Source organism: Miniopterus schreibersii (assembly GCF_964146895.1).
Source record: "Miniopterus schreibersii genome assembly, chromosome: 2".
Lineage (NCBI taxonomy): Eukaryota > Metazoa > Chordata > Mammalia > Chiroptera > Miniopteridae > Miniopterus > Miniopterus schreibersii.
In genome coordinates, this window is record NC_138102.1 from 167,735,190 (window position 1) to 167,753,571 (window position 18,382).

The 18,382-nt window shown below is 45.9% G+C and overlaps 1 protein-coding gene across 2 annotated transcripts; it reads left to right on the forward strand.

Annotated features, from left to right (window-relative positions):
- The first annotated feature begins 1,157 nt into the window (after positions 1–1,157).
- On the forward strand, positions 1,158–5,203 carry RBP5 (retinol binding protein 5). Of its 2 annotated transcripts, none has more exons than XM_081128193.1 (4): positions 1,158–1,522; positions 1,814–1,992; positions 4,075–4,176; positions 4,620–5,203. In XM_081128193.1, the coding sequence occupies exons 1-4, from the start codon at positions 1,450–1,452 to the stop codon at positions 4,671–4,673; spliced, it is 408 nt and encodes a 135-aa protein (XP_080984319.1). In that variant the 5' UTR covers positions 1,158–1,449; the 3' UTR covers positions 4,674–5,203. The 2 variants fall into 2 exon arrangements, with proteins under 2 accessions (XP_080984319.1, XP_080984320.1); XM_081128194.1 differs by having other exon boundaries at positions 1,359–1,522; positions 1,814–1,938.
- Positions 5,204–18,382: the final 13,179 nt, after the last annotated feature.

The following is an 18,382-nucleotide window of genomic DNA, read 5'->3' on the forward strand; positions in this document are numbered from 1 at the left end:
AACCTCTTTACACAGCCCATTCCGTCGGCAAGTCTTTGCTACGTGCCTCCTGGGAACTGTGAAGTCAAACCCACAGCCCGCACCCGAGAGGTCCTAGCATTTCGGTTCCCAGCCCCAGGTCTCTCTGAGGAAACCATGCGGCGGTCAGCAGGGCTGTGGAAAGGGGGCCGGGACTGAAGGAAAAGTGAGATGCGCGCGCGCACACACACATGCACACACGCACACACGCACACACGCACAGGCACACACGCACACACACGCGCGCGCACAAGCACACACACATGCACACACGCACGCACACACGCACACACGCACACACACACGCGCACACACACGCACACACACATGCACACACGCACGCACACACGCACACACACACGCACGCACACAGACATCTGTCGAGGCAGTTCATGGCCAGGTGTAATTTTTCCCACTGCCTACCCTCCCTGCCTCCCTCTCCCCGAATTTCCCACCTTAAACCATGATAAATCAGCCCAGTTGATTCTGAAGCCAGAGAAGTTGGTAGGTTTGAGAGGTGGGGGGGTGGAAGCGGGGCACAAAATAATTTAAGCACACACCCCCCCATGGGCTGTCCGAGGGCTGGGGGCTGGGGGTGATGGTATGTATCATCAATAACTCCAGAGGGAGAGGAAACATAAGCCAAAGTGTAAAATTCTCCAGAAGAGCCAGCCAAACTCCTCCCTCACCTTTGGCTCTAGACTTTGAACTCCATGCCTCAGGAGGCTGCTAACAGCCCCCCTGTGCTTGGGAAGAGCAGTTTCTCCACCTCCTTCCTAATGGCCTTATAGGACAAAGAGTCTGGAATGCAGCTCAGCGAAGCGGTCTGGAGTAGTTGTGGGGGCCAGCGCTGTAGGATTTTCTTCACTTTGGCTCTTGACCAGCTGGCTGTCCTCCTTCTTTCCCCACCTCTCCCCTCATGCTTTTCAGGATCCCTGACTCAGTCCTAGGATCCCAGAATATTGTTGGAACTCATCCCTGGGTGAGCCTGGAAGAGCCCACACTCCACACAGCAAGACTGCTCCCTCCTCGGGAACACCACCTCCCCAGGGCTCTGGAATGGTTCCCAAGCCTGCCAGAAATGGGCTGGAAGCCAAACTGACCTTTGGAAACCAGATCCTGCTCCAGGTTCCTTCCGCGGGAAAAGCCGAGGTCGAGCACAACTTGCCAAGTCCCTGCCCCTCCCTCAGGCAGCAAACACCACCACAAACTCATCATGAGGAGAGGGAGGAGGTCTGGTAGGAGCTCTTATTGCAGCAGGGCCCCAGCTCTATAAAAAGCCCGGGAAGCACACACTTCACACAAGCCTGTCTCTGTGTAGAGGTCTGCCTGGAGTCTCTCAGCCCTACCTGCCAGACAACACCCCTCGCTCCTCACCCTGTCTCCTATATTCTCCTGAGATCTTGATCTTCACCTTGGTCAACCTGGACAATGCCTCCCAACCTCACCGGCTACTACTGCTTCGTTTCACAGAAGAACATGGAGGACTACCTGCAAGCCCTAAGTAATGGCCTCAACCCTCCCAGATCCCTTTCATTCCTCTTTTTCCCTCTACCTTCCTGCCTTCCCATCCCATTTTAAGAAGGGGGAATGCTGGGGTTGGACCATGTGGGAAGGCTTAGGAGCTGGCATCTGTCTTGGGATCCATCTCTAGCCAGGGGTATTTCTAGGAGGGAGTAAATCCACAGTCCAGACCCAGCTGAGGGAAAACTCACAGCCTCAAGGGGCTGCTGCAGGTGGGGGAACCCCTGGCTCCCTGGCTAAAAGGACACCTGCTAAAAGATAACCCCCACAGACATCAACATGGCTCTGCGGAAGATAGCGCTGCTGCTCAAGCCAGACAAGGAGATTGACCACCAGGGCAATCACATGACAGTGAAGACCCTCAGCATCTTTCGCAACTACATTTTAGAATTTGAGGTGGGAGTTGAGTTTGAGGAAGACTTAAGGATGGTGGATGGACGAAAATGCCAGGTACCTTTCCTCAGGCTGAGGGGAGGGGATGTGGATGAGCAGGTAGGTGCCTCTTAACAATTCTGGGCAAAGCAAAGTGACTTCACTCAGCCAGAGCCAGGGGAAATGACTACAGCAGGCTGTGGAGTCCCCAGGATAACAGACTCCTGGTGCTCCCCACTCCCCCTCTCTCCCTGACAAGCTCTTATCACCAGCCAAAAGGACTAAAAGAGCAGGTAAGCCTCTGGCTCAATGAACAAACATTTGCTTACCCTCTAGCCTTTGGCCCCACTCATCACCACAGTCTTTTTTCCCTTCTCCTCTATAACCCCATTTTCCTGCATTTCTTTCTGCTTCATGTGTGTTCCTTTTGGTCTTCTCTGCAGACAGTAGTTCCCCTATAATCTCTTAAACTGGGGTTTTCCTCAGCATTTTGTTCTTGACTTTCTCTCTCTTACCTGTACACCATCCATGGGCCCAATCATCAACACCCTTGCTTTCAGCTACCCTCTATAGGCTGCCCTTGACATGTATTCTCCAGCCTGAGCTACCTCCTGAGCTACAGGGTGAAGTTTTTAACTGCCTGCAAAATGTTTACATCTGCATGTCCCAAGATTAAACCCAAAGTCATTATCTTCCTACCCCAACCTATTCCTGCTTTTCTATGTACTGTCTCTATTAATGGCAATAACTAGCAAGACCTGAGACTTAGGAGTAACAGTCAATATCTCATGTCCCCTCACTTCTGGGCTCCGAACACACACACACACACACACACACACACAAATGTGTCCACCACATTTAATTGGTCAAGAAGTCTTTATAACTTTTCTGTACTGTCCCATATAGTAGCTACTAGCCATATGTAGATATTAAACAATTGAAATATAACTAGTCCAAATTGAGATGTACTATTAACTGTAAAATACACACTGGGTTTTTAAGACAATAGAAAAAAATAATGTAAAACATCTCAGAAATTTTTATGTTGATTACATGCTAAAATTATAATATTTTGGATAATTTAGGTTAAATATATTATTGATATTAAATTTACTTTTTGCTTTTTACTTTTCTAATGTAGCTATTAGAACTCTTTCAATTATATTCGTGGCTTGCATTCCCATTATATTTCTACTGAACATGAAAGGCTATGAAAGGGCTCTCATAGCATTTCTCATGATCACCATCCTAATTCAGGCCTTCATTTCTCAACTGGTGTCCAAAATTAGCCCTCAATCAACCCTTCTCTAAACCACTGTGCATACTACAGTCACAAGGATCTATCTAACATATAAAAGTGACTATGTAACTCCCTTACTTAAACCCTTTCAATAATAATCTACTATACTCCAGATAAGGTCCATATGTTTCACACAGCACACTAGGGTCCTTCCCACATACACATTAGGTTACAGCCCCTCAGAACTATTTGCCCTCTTTCTTACCTCTATGCCATTACTCTCCTTGCCAGGAATTTCCCATTAGCTCCAATCTAATTAACTCCTTACTTCCTTGAAGATTTGGCTCTTCCCTCCTCACTCCCATCCTCAACAGTTTTGCCTGGTATCATGGATACCTATTTACTGCTCCATCTGATCAAGATTCAGTGCTCCCTGTTTAGCAAGGTCTATCTTATGAAAGGCCTCAATAAATATTGATTAGAATGCTCAGGTCCACCCAGCTCTAACTCTGGGGGCTTGATCCTTCATTCTCAGGGACACTTCAGCTGTCCTTGAAACTGAGAAAGAGGAGGAAAGAGATTCCCTGATGGAACTCTCAACCTTTCTCTCTTCTTTCCCAAAGGCCCCCAGGTTGACCAGAAGTATTCAGAGGACAAAGTCTCTGTTCTTCATCACCCATTCCCCAAATTCACCCAGGTTATCCTGTTCCATTCCTACTCTGCCCCACTGAAGACAGACTGTGGGCTCCCCTCAGTGGCCCTAAGGAGTGGGGGACAGGAGTCCTAAGTCAGAGCAGCCTTCTCACTCAGAATGAAGGGGCTGGAGCAAGACAGTATCTGCTGTGGTGTAAAAGGGGGCAGGCCAGCCAGAGGGAATGGGACTGCCCCTCAGTCTTCCTTTATTCCTGTCTTGCCTATAGACCATAGTAACCTGGGAGGAGGAGCAGCTGGTCTGTGTGCAGAAAGGGGAGGTGCCTAACCGAGGCTGGAGGCACTGGCTGGAAGGAGAGAATTTGTACCTGGTAAGCTGGGTGAGGTCTGGGAAAGGGGACCCAAATGAGCATGTCTGGGAGAGGGGTTTCCAGGGGTTGCCCAAATCAGATAAGTCTACTACTCCACCCCCTGCCCCCTCTCCAAAGAAGGCAGCCAAGGAAGGGAAACAAAAGCACTGGGGGTAGTAGAGAGAGGAAAAAATAGATTGGACAAGGTGGGTCCTAGCTACAAGTCAAATGAATGTCCATAAATCATAACTGGAGAGACTTCACCATTTCACATTCCCTGACCCAGCTACCTTCCTTCCTCTGGGGTGAAAAGTTGAGGGTCTGGAACAATGATACAATCCCTCATACATCAAATGCTCTAGTTGATGTATCCTGATGGATTAAATGGAGGTGAAGGACCTTGAGAAATCAGCTCCAACTGGCAAGAACTTTCTTTCTCCTAATCATTCCTACTCTCTCCCCAGGAACTAACTGCAAGGGATGCAGTGTGCAAGCAGGTCTTCAGGAAGGTCAAGTAGCAGAGGAGGAGCTGAGGGTCCCTGCAGATAGTGTCAGTCCTCAGACTTCTCTTGCTTGTGCCCCTTCAAGCCCAGATTGTCCCAAGTCATCAGTCCCTTTCTCAGGCCACTTACCCTCTCCCTGAGTCCCTCCTCACATTTCCCCATGTTAATCTATAACTTGCAGCCCCCAAGGCCAAAGTCCTTTTTTTCTCACACTCCACTGCCCAATAGTGACCTTATATCCAGTTCAAGGTCTGGCCTCCTGGGTGAAAGAAACAGGCAAAGGGGAGAGGGCTCTAGAGAATAACCAATCTCAGCTCTCTTTAGTTCATTTCGCCTCTTACTTTCCATCTAAAAGAGAATTAAGCCCAGCCGGGTATGGCTCAGCGGTTGAGCGTCGACCTAGGATCCAGCTGTTCAGGGTTCGATTCCTGGTCAGGGCACGTGCCCGGGTTGCGGGCTCGAGGCAGCTGATCAGTGACTCACTCATCATTGATGTTTCTAGCTTTCCCTCTCCTTTCCTCTCTCTGAAATCAATAAAGATATATAAGAAAAAATAATAATAAAAATAAAAATAAAAAAATAAAAGAGAATTAAGCTTTGAGTATTTGAGGGTTAGTGAAAACTCTATCCTAGTGGTTTTGAAAAACTGTGTGATGGGTTCAAGAATTTAAACAGGAACTAATGGTAGAGTCTTTTTGTCCATGTCTTTGTCCTTATTTTGGAAAAATGTTCAACAGAACCAGGCCCAAGGCATGGCCCCACCCACACAGAGTTCAGTTTACCAACATCTGTATGCATTCTGGCTATCCTTTTTTTTTACATATTGCATATATCAAGTTCAAGTTCAAGATGAGGTCAAACTGTCAAAATTAAAAATAGTGGTAGCTTCTGGGGAATGGGTATAGACTGGGAAGTAGCATCATGGAACCTTCTGGAAATGGCACCATGTGATTAAAAGTTGTGTGGGTATATAAATCTGTACAATCTCATCAAAGTGTGCATTAAGATGCATGCATACCAATGTATTTTTTATCTCAATAAAAATTAGTCATAAACCTTCTAATACAAACTACATTTGGTTATCTTATACTTTTATCCTACATGTTGGGGAAGGAGGTGACTGTGTAAGACCCTCTGTACAGTACTAGGGGAGGCTGAGAAGCTTCCAAATAGTGGCCTGGCCTCCATGTCTGCTTTGAGAAGGGCAGGCAGCAAGAAGGCCAGAAAAGACTGAAAAGGGAAGCACATGGAAGATACAAGGCCAAGGGCTAGAAAGATGAGGGTCATGGGGGTGTGAAGGCAACAGTAGGAAAAAGACCAACAGGCCTGGCTATAAAGACCCTCTGCTTAAAGGCCAGAAAGACTGGGAACTGAAGGTAAGGGGGAGAACTGAGAATAGCAAGGCCCTTCCCTTAGGGCCCTGGAATCACTACCCGGGAAAACAGCCCAGAAGGATAGGGCCTACTCAGGTTCAGGGCCAGCTCTAACCTCTGGCACCTCCCTACCTCCAGTGGCCTTGGTTCTTTCAGAATAAAAGTACTGTGGGACAAGAGTCAGAGAGAAGAGGGCTCAGTGTAGGGTGGGGACAGAGTCTGGCTGGGGTGGAGAGGGGTGATTGTTGGAAAGTCCCTGGCCTGTGCTCATTAAATGAACACTTCTGCCCACTTCTTCCTGCAATGGCTAGGCTCCCTACACATTCTGAACAGTCACTGGGGCTCTGGCAAAGAAGAACAAAGCTTGCAACACTGACCCTACCACACACCCTGGAATGCATTTGGAAAAGAGCAAGAAAAGAGCTCAGAGTGGAACTGAAGAGCTTATTCACTGCCCATCTCTGCAGATGACTCCAGCAAAGTGGGGAGTGGAGAACCCTCCTCTCAGACAAGCTGCCCAGCAGAAGCTCCAAGCGCTGCTGGGCCCTACCTTGTCCCTTTCCAAGGTAAAGAGAAGCTGAAGGACGATGCTCCATGTGTATTCACCCATTTGCCTAAGTCACCAGGTCAATGCAGTGTCCTAGCCACTCTGAGTTCACGGTGCACATCCAAGCCTCTCCGCACAGGACTATCCTCTGTGCTCTTTATGTCAGTTCAGTATCCCTCACTGGAGTCTTGCCAGAGGGCCTGATCCAGAAACTTGGAGGCCTCCATGGTGACTGGCAGGCCCAAGTGAAAGCAGCCTCAATCCCCCAAAACTCCTGTGACATGAGCATCCACACTGCAGGTCCACATCCTCCATTCAACCTCACCCCTCCAGGAGCAAGAGGCCTGAAGACTCCCAAGAAACACAAGCAACCAGAGGAGGACTGAGTAACCTCAGAGGCATTTACAAAGGGTGGGAGCCTGGACCTACTGACAATATGAGGAGCTTGGGCTGCTGTTTCCTTTATGGGCAGCAAGGGGCGCTTCTCACAACAGCAGGAGCCAAGTTGTCCTCTCTCCTCTGCCACCTTCTCAGATATTCCATTCCCACTAGACACACATACACACTCACTCACTCACACACACAAATTCCCAACCTGTATACTCACTCTGACAAGACCCCTACCCTCATTCAAATCAGGCTGCTCCATTCATCTTCAGATAGAAGAGATGGTCACTAGGGCTACCAACATGTGAGTAAAGAAAAGATAGGAGAGAAGGCAACAGCCATAGATGGATGGTTGGGTCCCAAGATAGGTCTCACCCCAGCCCTTCTAGGGGAACACAAAGCTGTGAATCCCAAAACTGACTTTGATTTTTCTTGACCAGAGTCTTAGATCCCAGGGAAATGATCAGGAATCCAAGATGTTTATTTCCATGTGAGATGGAATAACTGCACCCATCTAAGCCAGCCCTATGCCAGGCCCCTATCCCACTGCCACTCCACCTGGCTGAGATAGCACCATATGGTTACCAACAACCTTCTAACCTGAATGCCAAATGATCCTTTAGGTTAACCCAGATACCTCTGCTCACAAGAAACTGGCCAGCAGTGGACAGGAGGACAGGAACAGGTATGTGTCCTCTGAAGCAGAGGACTTCCAACTTCCCCCCACCATAACCCTCTCAATCATGACAGCACCCATGTCATCAGGGTCCCTGAGCACTGACCTAGAGCCACCCAAGGCCATGTCATGACTATGGACAGGTGAGGATGGAAAAGATCTTGCAGGGTACAGCAGGAGGTAAAAGGATGAGGGGGCCCAGTGGACAAATTAATGGGCTCTGTGTAGGTCTCTGATGTAGCCAACCTGGGTTTGTATGGCGAGCAGAAAGAAAGAAACAAAGATGGTAGCCAAGGCCACTGAGGCCAGAGGCACAAGCAATGGCCCTGCCTGGCCAGGGGCCAAAACCAGCACCTACCAGGTTCTCCTCCTCCTTTCTTAAATCCCAGTCCAGAAATTTTTTTTTTTTTAATATATCTTTATTGATTTCAGAGAGAGGATTTCCGAGTCCACAGAATGGCTCTGGCCTGGCTTTGTGGGCCCCTGTGCTGCACACTGAATATCAACGCTCACCAGAGGCCATTTAGATTCCAGGGCCATGAGATGAAGCTGACCTTCCAGACTCACCCTTCCAGCAACAACAATGGCACCTCCGTGGTCTCAAGGACTTCCTGACCCATCATCTATCTGGTAGCGAGCCTCCTGCCTCCCCCCACCTCACTAGTCCTCCCTACTGAGGATATGAATCAGGAGGCAGAGAGTCAACTTGTGTGTCAACTGCAGTTTTCCTTTGGCAAGAATGTATGTGACCCTCATGAGCCTGTCTTGCACACGTCTCTCCTATGTACAGTGTGTGGGGAGAGAGGTTTGTATTGTCGGTGTGGCCTCTTTATCCCCTGTTCCAGAAGACTGCTGAGAGCCAGCACCTTCCTCTCTTTGCTTCATGCATGTGACAATAGCTGTGGGTATTCATTGACTCAGGCAGGAGGGCAGGGCAGAGCTAAAAGCACTGCTTGAGGAGTCACTGTGATCTTGCACAAGTGATTTCACTCTGTGTGACTTTGTTTCCTCACAGGACTGGCCTGTTCTGCCTTGATGTCTGTGAACGATCTACTCTCTGGCCTTCCACTCCCACCCCCTCTTCTTCCCGGCTATTTTCAGAAAACTCTGGCTCCCTGTCCTTGACCCAGCTGTAAGAAAACTATTGTTGTGCTTAATAAAGCTTATCCTTTGAGCTCCCTGATGGAGATAGAGCCTCAACAGGAAAGAGACAGCTAGATCGCAGAGCACTCTCCTCCTCCTCCTGATGGCTCCCCTCACCAACGCTGCCGCTCACCTCCCCCTTTTCTTTCCCACTACTCCTTTTTTTTCTGAGTAGCACAGATGGGACAAGGGTGCAGCATTTTAATAAGGATGTATTAAAGTCTTGGCGGACACAAAGGGAACTAGAACAGAGTAATATATAAGTCGATTACCTGAAATACAAAAGCAACCTCACCTATAAACTCCTCGCAAAAGGAAGGGATGGTGCAGGACACAGCAGAACTGCCTTGCTATCAGCAAGCAAGGCACATTCACAGTATGTTTCAAGAGTCCTTTACTGAAGGACTTGACTTGAGGCTTGAAAGTCCACCCAAAACCCCAGGGCTGGGAGCTTTGGAACTGGAATCTCCAGCCTCTGTACTCCAGCCTCTGTACTTGGACAATCTGCTGGTGTGGAACCTGTCGTAGATTCTCGGGCTCACACTGTGTTTACCCTCTCTTAGGTTGGGAAGGGCTTCTCCTTCCTGCCCATCCCCTTTCCTTTTCCACAGCTTCTTGGTCCTTTCTAACCCTTTGCTATCCCACTAAAGCCCCACCTCCTCTTCTGTTTTGTCTCCTGTGGGTTGTTCTTTCATTTATGCAGTCCTGCTCCTTGATGGCCATGGGTGAAGGGGCCCTTCAGATCTTAAGGTGGAGGAGGAGACAGAGGGCCAGGGTCCCCAAGGGCACTGTGGCTTCAGGTTAACCCACCTGAAGTACAGCCCTACCTAGCAAAAATAACATCCTGCTAACTGATCTTCTGCATTTATTATACTAAAATAATACGTCTACCTCTGTGATAGCCAGCCTCTGAGATAGCCCCAGTGATCCCTGTTCCCTGGCAGTCCCATCCGTGTGTTGGCTCCTTCCACACTGTATCAGGGTTGGTGTGTGTGACCAATTGAATATGGCAGAGGTGATACTATGTCACCTCCAAGGTTAGGTTATAAAAGACATTTTAGATTTTCTATACAATGTTGTGCCTATAGCTGACAATACTGTACACTCAAAATTTGTTAAGAAGATAGATCTCATGTTAAGTGTTCTTACCAAAATAAAACAAAAATCTTTTTAAAAAGACATTTTGGTCTCAGCTGTGCTCTTTCTATCGTAGATTACTCTGAGGAAAGTCAGCTGCCATGTCATGAGGACACTCAAGTGTCCGATGAAGAGAGCCATGTGTCAAGGAACTGAGGCCTCCAGAGGGCAGCCCCCTTGGCCCCAGTCAAGCCTTCAGATGAGCACAGCCCTGACCTTGTGAAAGACCCTGACCCAAAACCAGCCAACTAAGCTCTTCTGATTTCCTCAGAAATTTTGTGAAATAATACATGTATTGTTTTAAAGTGCTAAGTGTGTGATTCATTACACAACAGACAATTAACACAGACAATAATACAAGCCCTTCAACCTTGAACTTCATCACATATGACCCTCATCCTAGGACCATAGCCTCAATTTTTGCCAAGCTGGCAAAAAAGTAAATAAATAAATAAGGAATGGGTGACTTAGTGGCAGTAAAACCCTGACCAGCCACAAAATGGTATGGCTCTACAGTAGTGTCAGGCCCTTCCATTCCATCCCTAAGCCCAGGCACCATCTGAGCACCCAGCACCAGGGGCCCACATCTCAGCGTCTGCCCCTCTAGAAGTCTAAAGAGTGATGTCCAGGGGTAGACAGGTGTCCTCTTTCCTTCCTCTTTAATATCTAATGAAGGCTGCAGGAAAACCTCCCTGGCCTGGAACCAAACCCCCCAATGGGTCCTTCCCCATGCAGGACAGCAGGTGGCAGCACCAACAGGAACTTCAATAAAAGCAAAGATAAAAATCCAAATTCTGAAAACATGTTTGGGCACTTCCTACACTCACACCCACGTAGTTCTGCTTCCTCTCCAACCTCCCCCCCCACATCACAACTTTGAAGACTGTCCCCTCTCCCTGCTTCTGCCCTCTGCCCCTTCTCAGTTAATGAGAAACAAAATTCAACCGAGGGGGAAAGTTGAGGCAGGATATCAGGTGTCTTCAGACATAAGCTCCCCAGGGTTAAAAGGATCCTGCCTGGTAGAAGGAAACAAGATGTTGGCGCAGGTAACAGCTGCACCCGCCGCCTCCCGCAACCACATCAAAATCACAACTAAAATACAGAACCACCGTCACTCAGAGCCTCCTGAAATCTGGCTGCACAGAAGCCCCACAACCAGCGAACTGAAGAAGCACCGAGACCAGTAGGAGGGACGGAGATGCGGGCGGATCGGGGCTGAATTGGAGAGGCGGCCGCGGGCCCACACCCGGTGCTGCGGGTTAAACCTGGGAGGGAATCTCGCTGGAGGAGGTTTCCCAGAGGAGAGAGGGGTCCCAGCCCCACAGCAGGCCCCCAGCCCAGGGCTCCAGGGCTAGGAAGAGACGTCCCCACAACTCCGGGCTGTGAAACCAGCGGGGACTGTCCCTGAGGGTCACGGAGGCTGCGGGAGCCCCAGCAGCTCCTCCTAAAGGGCCCGGCACGGACTCACTCGGACGCTCCCTCTGAGCCCAGCGCCGGGCAGCAGCCGGAAAGGACCCGGGACACTCGGGGAGGAACTAACCTGCCCGAGATCCACGCGAGAGGTGGAGGGGCAGCTTCCTCCCAGGCAGAAGGGCTGGCAGAGGCCATGGCTCCTTTGGCGAGTCCTCCCCCGCCCCCCCCCTCCTGCACAGACCCCAAACGCAGGTGCCATATTTGAATCGCCAGCACCTGACTCACCTCTGGCCCTGCCCCGTGATTCCCCGAGGCCCCGGCCCTCCCCACCTGCAGGTCATTTCCAGTGACTTTTCTGTGCAAGTGACCTCTTTAGCCTCATGCTTAAGACTTTCCTAAAATCTCTCAAACAAGCAGCAGCAGGCCCCATAGGACTTGATAAGTGGCCCCAAGCCTGGCACTAGCGGCAGTCTGCATTGGCTCATAGCTTGGCCTCTCCTGGACAACACCAAGCCCAGCACAAGTAGCAGCCAACTATGGTTTGCTGTGTAGCTCATGCTGGGTGGCCCTGGGCAAGGCACTGGCACAGGCTGACTTTGCACCTCCCGGGCGGCCCCAGAGACAGTGCACCTGGTGGTCAGACTCGACCACGCTGTATTACAACCTACCACATCCATAAGTGACACACTCAAGGGGCACACTTGGTGAACGCCAAAGCCCCACTGAAGTAAATCCTGCTCCATAGGGGTGTCTCCAGCACAGCAGTTCTCTGGCCGTAGTTGCAGCTGGTCCTCACAGCTGATTGGTCTGGGGATCAATTCCTCCCAGGGACGCCAACAGCAACCAAGGCTCAACTACAATAAGACAGTGCACACAGCCCACCCAGGGGAGCACCTGGAAGGCCCAGCTCAGATGACTGGGGAGGCTGAGCCACTGGACCCTACAGGACACCTACTACACAAAGCCACTCTACAAATTCCAGGAGACATAGCAGCTCTACCTCATACATAGAAAGAAACACCTGGGAGCAGCCAAAATGTGGAGGCAAAGAAACATGTCACAAAGGAAAGAACAGAAGAAATCTCCAGAAAAGGGACTAAATGAAATAGAACCAAGCAAGCTAACAGATACAGAGTTCAGAATTATGGTTATAAGGATGCACAAGCATATTATTACAAAAAACAACTGAGAAAATTGATGACATAATAAAGTACCAATTTGAAATGAAGGCTACACAAACTGAAAAATAATTTACAGGGAATCAACAGTAGAGTAGAGGATGCTAAGAATCAAATCAGCAATTTGGAACATGAGGAAACAAAAAACACCCAACCAGAAGAGCAAAAAGAAAAAAGAATCCACAAATATGAAGATAGTATAAGGAGCCCCTGGGATAACTTCAAGAGGTCCAACATTCGTATTATTGGGATGCCAGAAGTAAAAGAAAGAGAGGAAGAAATTGAAAACTTATTTGAAAAAAATGATTACAGAAAACTTCCCCTACCTGGAGAAAGAAATAGACTTAGAAGTCCAGGAAGCACAGAGGGTCCCAAACAAGAGGAACCCAAAGAGGCCCACAGCAAGACACATCATAATTAAAATGCCAAAGGTTAAAGACAAAGAGAGACTCTTAAAAGCAGCAAGAGAAAAGCAGTTAGTTACCTACAAGGGAGCACCCATACAACTGTCAGCTGATTTCTCAACAGAAACTTTGCAGGCCAAAGGAAGTGGCAAGAAATATCGAAAGTGATGAAAAACATGGAACTACAACCTAGATTGCTCTACCCAGCAAAGTTATCATTTAGAATTGAAGGTTAGATAAAGAGCTTCACAGATAAGAAAAAGCTAAAGGAGTTCATCACTACTAAACCAGCATTACAGGAGATATTGAAGGGTCTTCTTTAAGAAGAAGCTAATGAACAAAGAATCTGACGAACTAAATAGATCCAGAGACATTGACGTATGCAACAGATGATCATATTTCAGAGGAAAAAGGGAAGGGGGGTGGAGGGTGGGAAGAGATTAACCAAAGAAGTTATATGCATAACCCATGGACACAGTCAATAAAGGGGTGAAGGTCAGGGGAGGGGTTGGGAGTGAAGTGGAGGGGGTCAATTGGGGGGGGGGGGGATGGGACACCTGTAATACTTTTGACAATAAAGATAAATTTTTTAAAATAAAATAATAAAATAAATAAATCAAAGGATCCTGCCTGGTCTAAGTTTATATCTGAGAGCAAAAAGTTCTTCATTAATCACATGTGTTAAAGATGTCTCTGGAGCCAGGGTCTAAGCATCATCTTCAGGATCCATGACCTCATCCTTTTAATCTTGTCCATCTTAGAAGGGGCCATCTGGTCACAGTGATCATTTTAAATACATTTAGTTTATAATTATTAAAGTGATTTAATAACATTACAGTAATTTCACTAAACAGAGAAACATTTTTTAAATCACCCAAAGCCCTATACTCTAATGTAGTCATGCTTATTTTAGATTGTTCTCATGTTTTCTATTTTTTGTAAACATAGTGTACTTACAATTTTATAGACTGTTTCTTTTATTTCCTTTATTCAGTCCTCTTAATCTATATTTGGGGACCCATACATAGAGCAGATGTCGCATTGGTTCATTATGGGCTCACATTAGCTAAGGGAAAGGGGGACAAAACAGATGATTGCAGGACTAGAAATAACCAGCTGTCCTGGTTTGCCTGGGACTGGACCAGTGTTAGGATTGAAAGCCTCATGTCCCAGGAAACCCCTCCATCACAGATAAATGAGGACGATTTCTAATAGGTCACCCTTCTAGAAAAAAGTCCCCCAAATTAAACCAGTTTAGAGTTCAGAATTCCATTTTAATTTATCTATTGGCCTTTATACCTTTCTGCCTTTTTAAATTTTTTCTCTTTTAATGGTCACTCTAGGGCAGCTATTCTCAAACTTTATACTCTTAAATATTATCAAGAACCCCAAAGAGCTTCTGTCTATGTAGGTTGTATCTATTTTTATATTCACTGTATAAAAAATTAAAACAGAAATGTCAAACACAAGGATACATAAGCACATGTTCCATTAGTTGTGAAGGGACGATGTCATCATACCTCACGTAGCCTCTGGTCACTCCCTAGTACACTCATGAGAGAAAGAGAGAAAAAACACCAAATAACATCTTAGTATTATTATGAAAATAATTTTGGCCTCATAAGCCCCCTGGAAGGATCTCAGGGACCCCCAGCGCTTTCCAGACCACAAGTAGAAAACCATTGCTCTGTAAAGAGCTGCATCCTTCATTTTTGAGTCTTTTTAGACTTAATATTGGATGACAAAACTTGGTAACCATGTAAGTTCCCCCCATCCTTTATGCTACAGTTTCCATGTATATTACATCTACACATGTTATAAATTCAACAATACAATGTTATAATTTTTACTTTAAACCAGTATATGTATTTTAAAGACATTAAGAAAAAAAAATTATATATATATTTGTTGTTGTTAATCCTCACCTGAGGATATTTTTTTCCATTGAATTTTAGTGAGAGTGGATAGAAGGGAGGGAGGGAGAGAGAGAGAGAGAAACATCAATGTGAGAGAGATACATCAACTGGTTACCTCCTGCATGCTCCCCAACTGGGGCCAGGGATTGAACTCGTAACCCAGGTACATGTCCTTGTCCAGGAATGGAACCCGCGGCCCTTCTATGCACAGGCCAATGCTCTAACCAATGAGCAACACCGACCAGGGCAGAAAAAATATATATTTTATATTTACCTACAAATTTACCATTTCTCTTTATCCATCCAGCAGCTCTGTTCTTCCATCTGAATTCCTTTCCCTTCAGCCTGAAGAACTTTAGCGTCTCTCATAATGCAGGTCTGCTGATGACAAAGCCTCTAAGTTTTCTTTTTATCTGAAGATGGTTTTATTTCATCTTCATTCTTGAAGAATATTTTCGCTGAAAAAGCAACTCTGAGTTGATGATTTTTTTTTTTCAATGTTTTAAAGAAGCTGTTCCACTGCCTTCTCGTCTGTGTTGTGTTTGATGAGAAAGCAGTGGCATTGAAAATGTGGTTCTGCCCGGCCAGGTGTGGCTCAGCGGTTGAATATCGACCTAGGATCCAGGAGACTGAGGTTCAATTTACGGTCAGGGCACATGCCCAGGTTGCGAGCTCGACCCCCAGTTGGAGGCATGCAGGGGGCATTGATCAACTGATCAATGGCTCTCTCATCATTGGTGTTTGTATCTCTTTCTCTCCCTCTCCTGTCCTTTCTCTGAAATCAATAAAGATATATATATATTTTTAAATAAAATGTGGTTCTATGTTTGCTGTGTGTTCTTTTTCTCTGGGTGCCTTCCAGATTTTTATCTTTGGTTTTCGACAATGTGACTATGATGGACCTATGTGTGCTTTCTTGTTTATTTTCAATTCTGTTTTGAGTTTACTGAGCATCTTGAACCTGAAGATAAATGCCTTTTTCAACAGCTGGGAAATTTCCAACCATTATTTCTTTGAAATTTTTTTCTGCCTCATTCTCTTCTCGCCTTCTAGGACTCCAAGAACACACATATTAGAGTGTGTTTTTCATATTGTCCCACAGGACCCTGAGTTTCTGCTCATTTAAAAAAAAATTTATTTCCCTGTTCTTTCTAATTTATCTCTCTTCAAGGTCACTGACTCTTTCTTCTGCCAACTCCATTGTTCTATTAAGCCCCTCTGGCAATTTTTTAAATTTCATATATTGCATCTTTCAGTTCTAGAATTTACATTTGTTTCTTTTTTTAAAAAGTTTCTATTTCTCTGCTTATGTTCCTATCTTTTTTTTTAATATGAGCATATTTTTCTTTGCATCTTTATGTGCTAAAATTCTTGGGTACTGAAGCCAACATCTTGGTCACCTTGGGGGATGGGCTCTGTTGTCTTTTCTCTTGAGCATGTTTTGTGTTTTTCTGTTTCTTTATATTTGGAGTAATTTTGGATTGTATCCTGGACATGATGATTGATACATTATAAAGACTATGGATTCTGTGATGTTCCTTCAAATAGTACTGCCTTTTTTTTTTTTTTCAAGTGGGCAGTTAATTTGGCTTACCTGAAACTGCAAACTATCTTGAAATTAGCAATAGCTCAAATTTAAGTTACATTCTTTTAGTCTTAACTAGGCTTTCTGGAGTCTGCCCTGTGTACTCATTGTTCAGGGGAGCAATGGTAGAAATATCTGAGACACTCAAGTGGCTTCCAACCTGATTATGATCCAGGTATCACACAATGAGAGAACAGCCCACTTGTAGAGCTTGGAGCTCAGGGACGTGGTGCAGGCTCAGAGCTATAGCCCCCACAGCCAATCCCAGCACCCACCTTGTGCTGCCAGACAGATCAAGCTGAGCAAATGCCTTTTGTGATGATAAAATTAAGAAAAGAGCACTAACTCTCCCTCAGACCTGCTCCCCTCCCCAAGGTGTTCCTGGTCTCAGAAATAACAAGCCTCAGCTGGAGTAAAAACTGGCTCCAATATTTTGGTCATCCCTAAGCCAGACCTCAAGTGGTATCTACTCTAAAGATGTTTTTTAAAGTCATGTTGGTAATTACTGTATTTCCAGTAACTTTCTGTTCCTCCTGTCCCTGGAGCCTTTCCCAGCCACAGCCCTGTTGCCTCACCTGGGCCAAGCCCTCTCACTTGCTCTGGAGTGAGGGGACCTGACTCCTACTCACACATGAAAGACATAATGTGTCCCATATTACATTTGTTAACTTTTCTTTTGTACGTTTTAATCTTCTCAGACCTGCCCTTTGTTCCTTCTAAATCTTCTGTAATGAAATTCTGGTGCTTCGGTTTAAAAAGCAAGCCTCACAAATGCTAACAAAATAAATCTGAGGAAGACAGAATGTACTCCCTCAGCCTGGCGCTGCAGAAAATCAGGCATGATTCTGCTCATACAGTTGATTCTAATAAAATGGAGAATCAAAAACACTCAATCTCACTGGCATGAAAATATATAATCCTGTTCCATGTTATATTTGTATCATCTTTGGAGGGTAATTTATACAAAGGAATCTTTAAAAACATTCAGACTTCAGGGATGATTGCTATATGACCAGTGCTATATGACCATGTAGTCTATAAAACAGAAGTCTGCAAGTCTGGTTGGTCAATAACTTATTACTCTTAAAAAAATTTTTTAATTAACCTTTTACTTTTCAGTAAGCATGAATACTTGTGAGATTATTGTCTGTTAGACCAGAAGAGTACTTTTGGGATTCTCTTTTTCTCCTTTCAAGCATAAAGATAAAACCCCATTATTCTGTTTGATTTTTTTTTTTTTTTTGCCAAAGAATTTAAAAGTCTGCAATTATTTGAATTAACAGGAGGAATCCCTGCTCTCTGATCTACCAGGAAAGATAGGAGCCAGCCTTGTGGGAAGAGCTGGAAAAGGAAAGAGAAGAACAGAAAACAAACTGATAGTTGCCAGATGGGAGGGGGATGGGAGGGGGGAGGGGCAAAAAAGGCAAGAAAGAGATTAAGAAGTAAAAATTTCCAGTTATAAAAACAGTAAAGGGGACATAAAACACAGCATAAGGAATAGAGTCAGTAGTATTGTAATCACTATGGTGTCAGATGGGTATTAGGCTTATTGGAGGGATCACTTTGTAAGGAATATAAATATATAAATGTCTAATCACTATGTTTTACACCTGACACTAATATAATATTGTATGTCACCTGTAACTGAAAAATAAATTTTTTTAAAAAAAAGAAAAAGGAAAGAGAGGGAAGCAGTAAAACCCTGAGTTTAGTTAACTCAGGATTTGGAATTTGTCTGTGGCCGGCAGCACCCCTTCCCTGGGGTGATCATAAGGAAGACAGAGGCTCTGATCATGATATTTGGGGTCCTCTTCTCCACTGGGCCCCTGTTACTTGGAAGACAATGAAAATTCCTAAGCCCAATAAGAAACCACCTTCTCGAGCCAGAGGCTCCCCAGGAAGATGGAGCAATAAGATGCTCAGAGGAGAGGAAGCCGTCAGGGCTGAAGCTTGGATCAAGGAGCA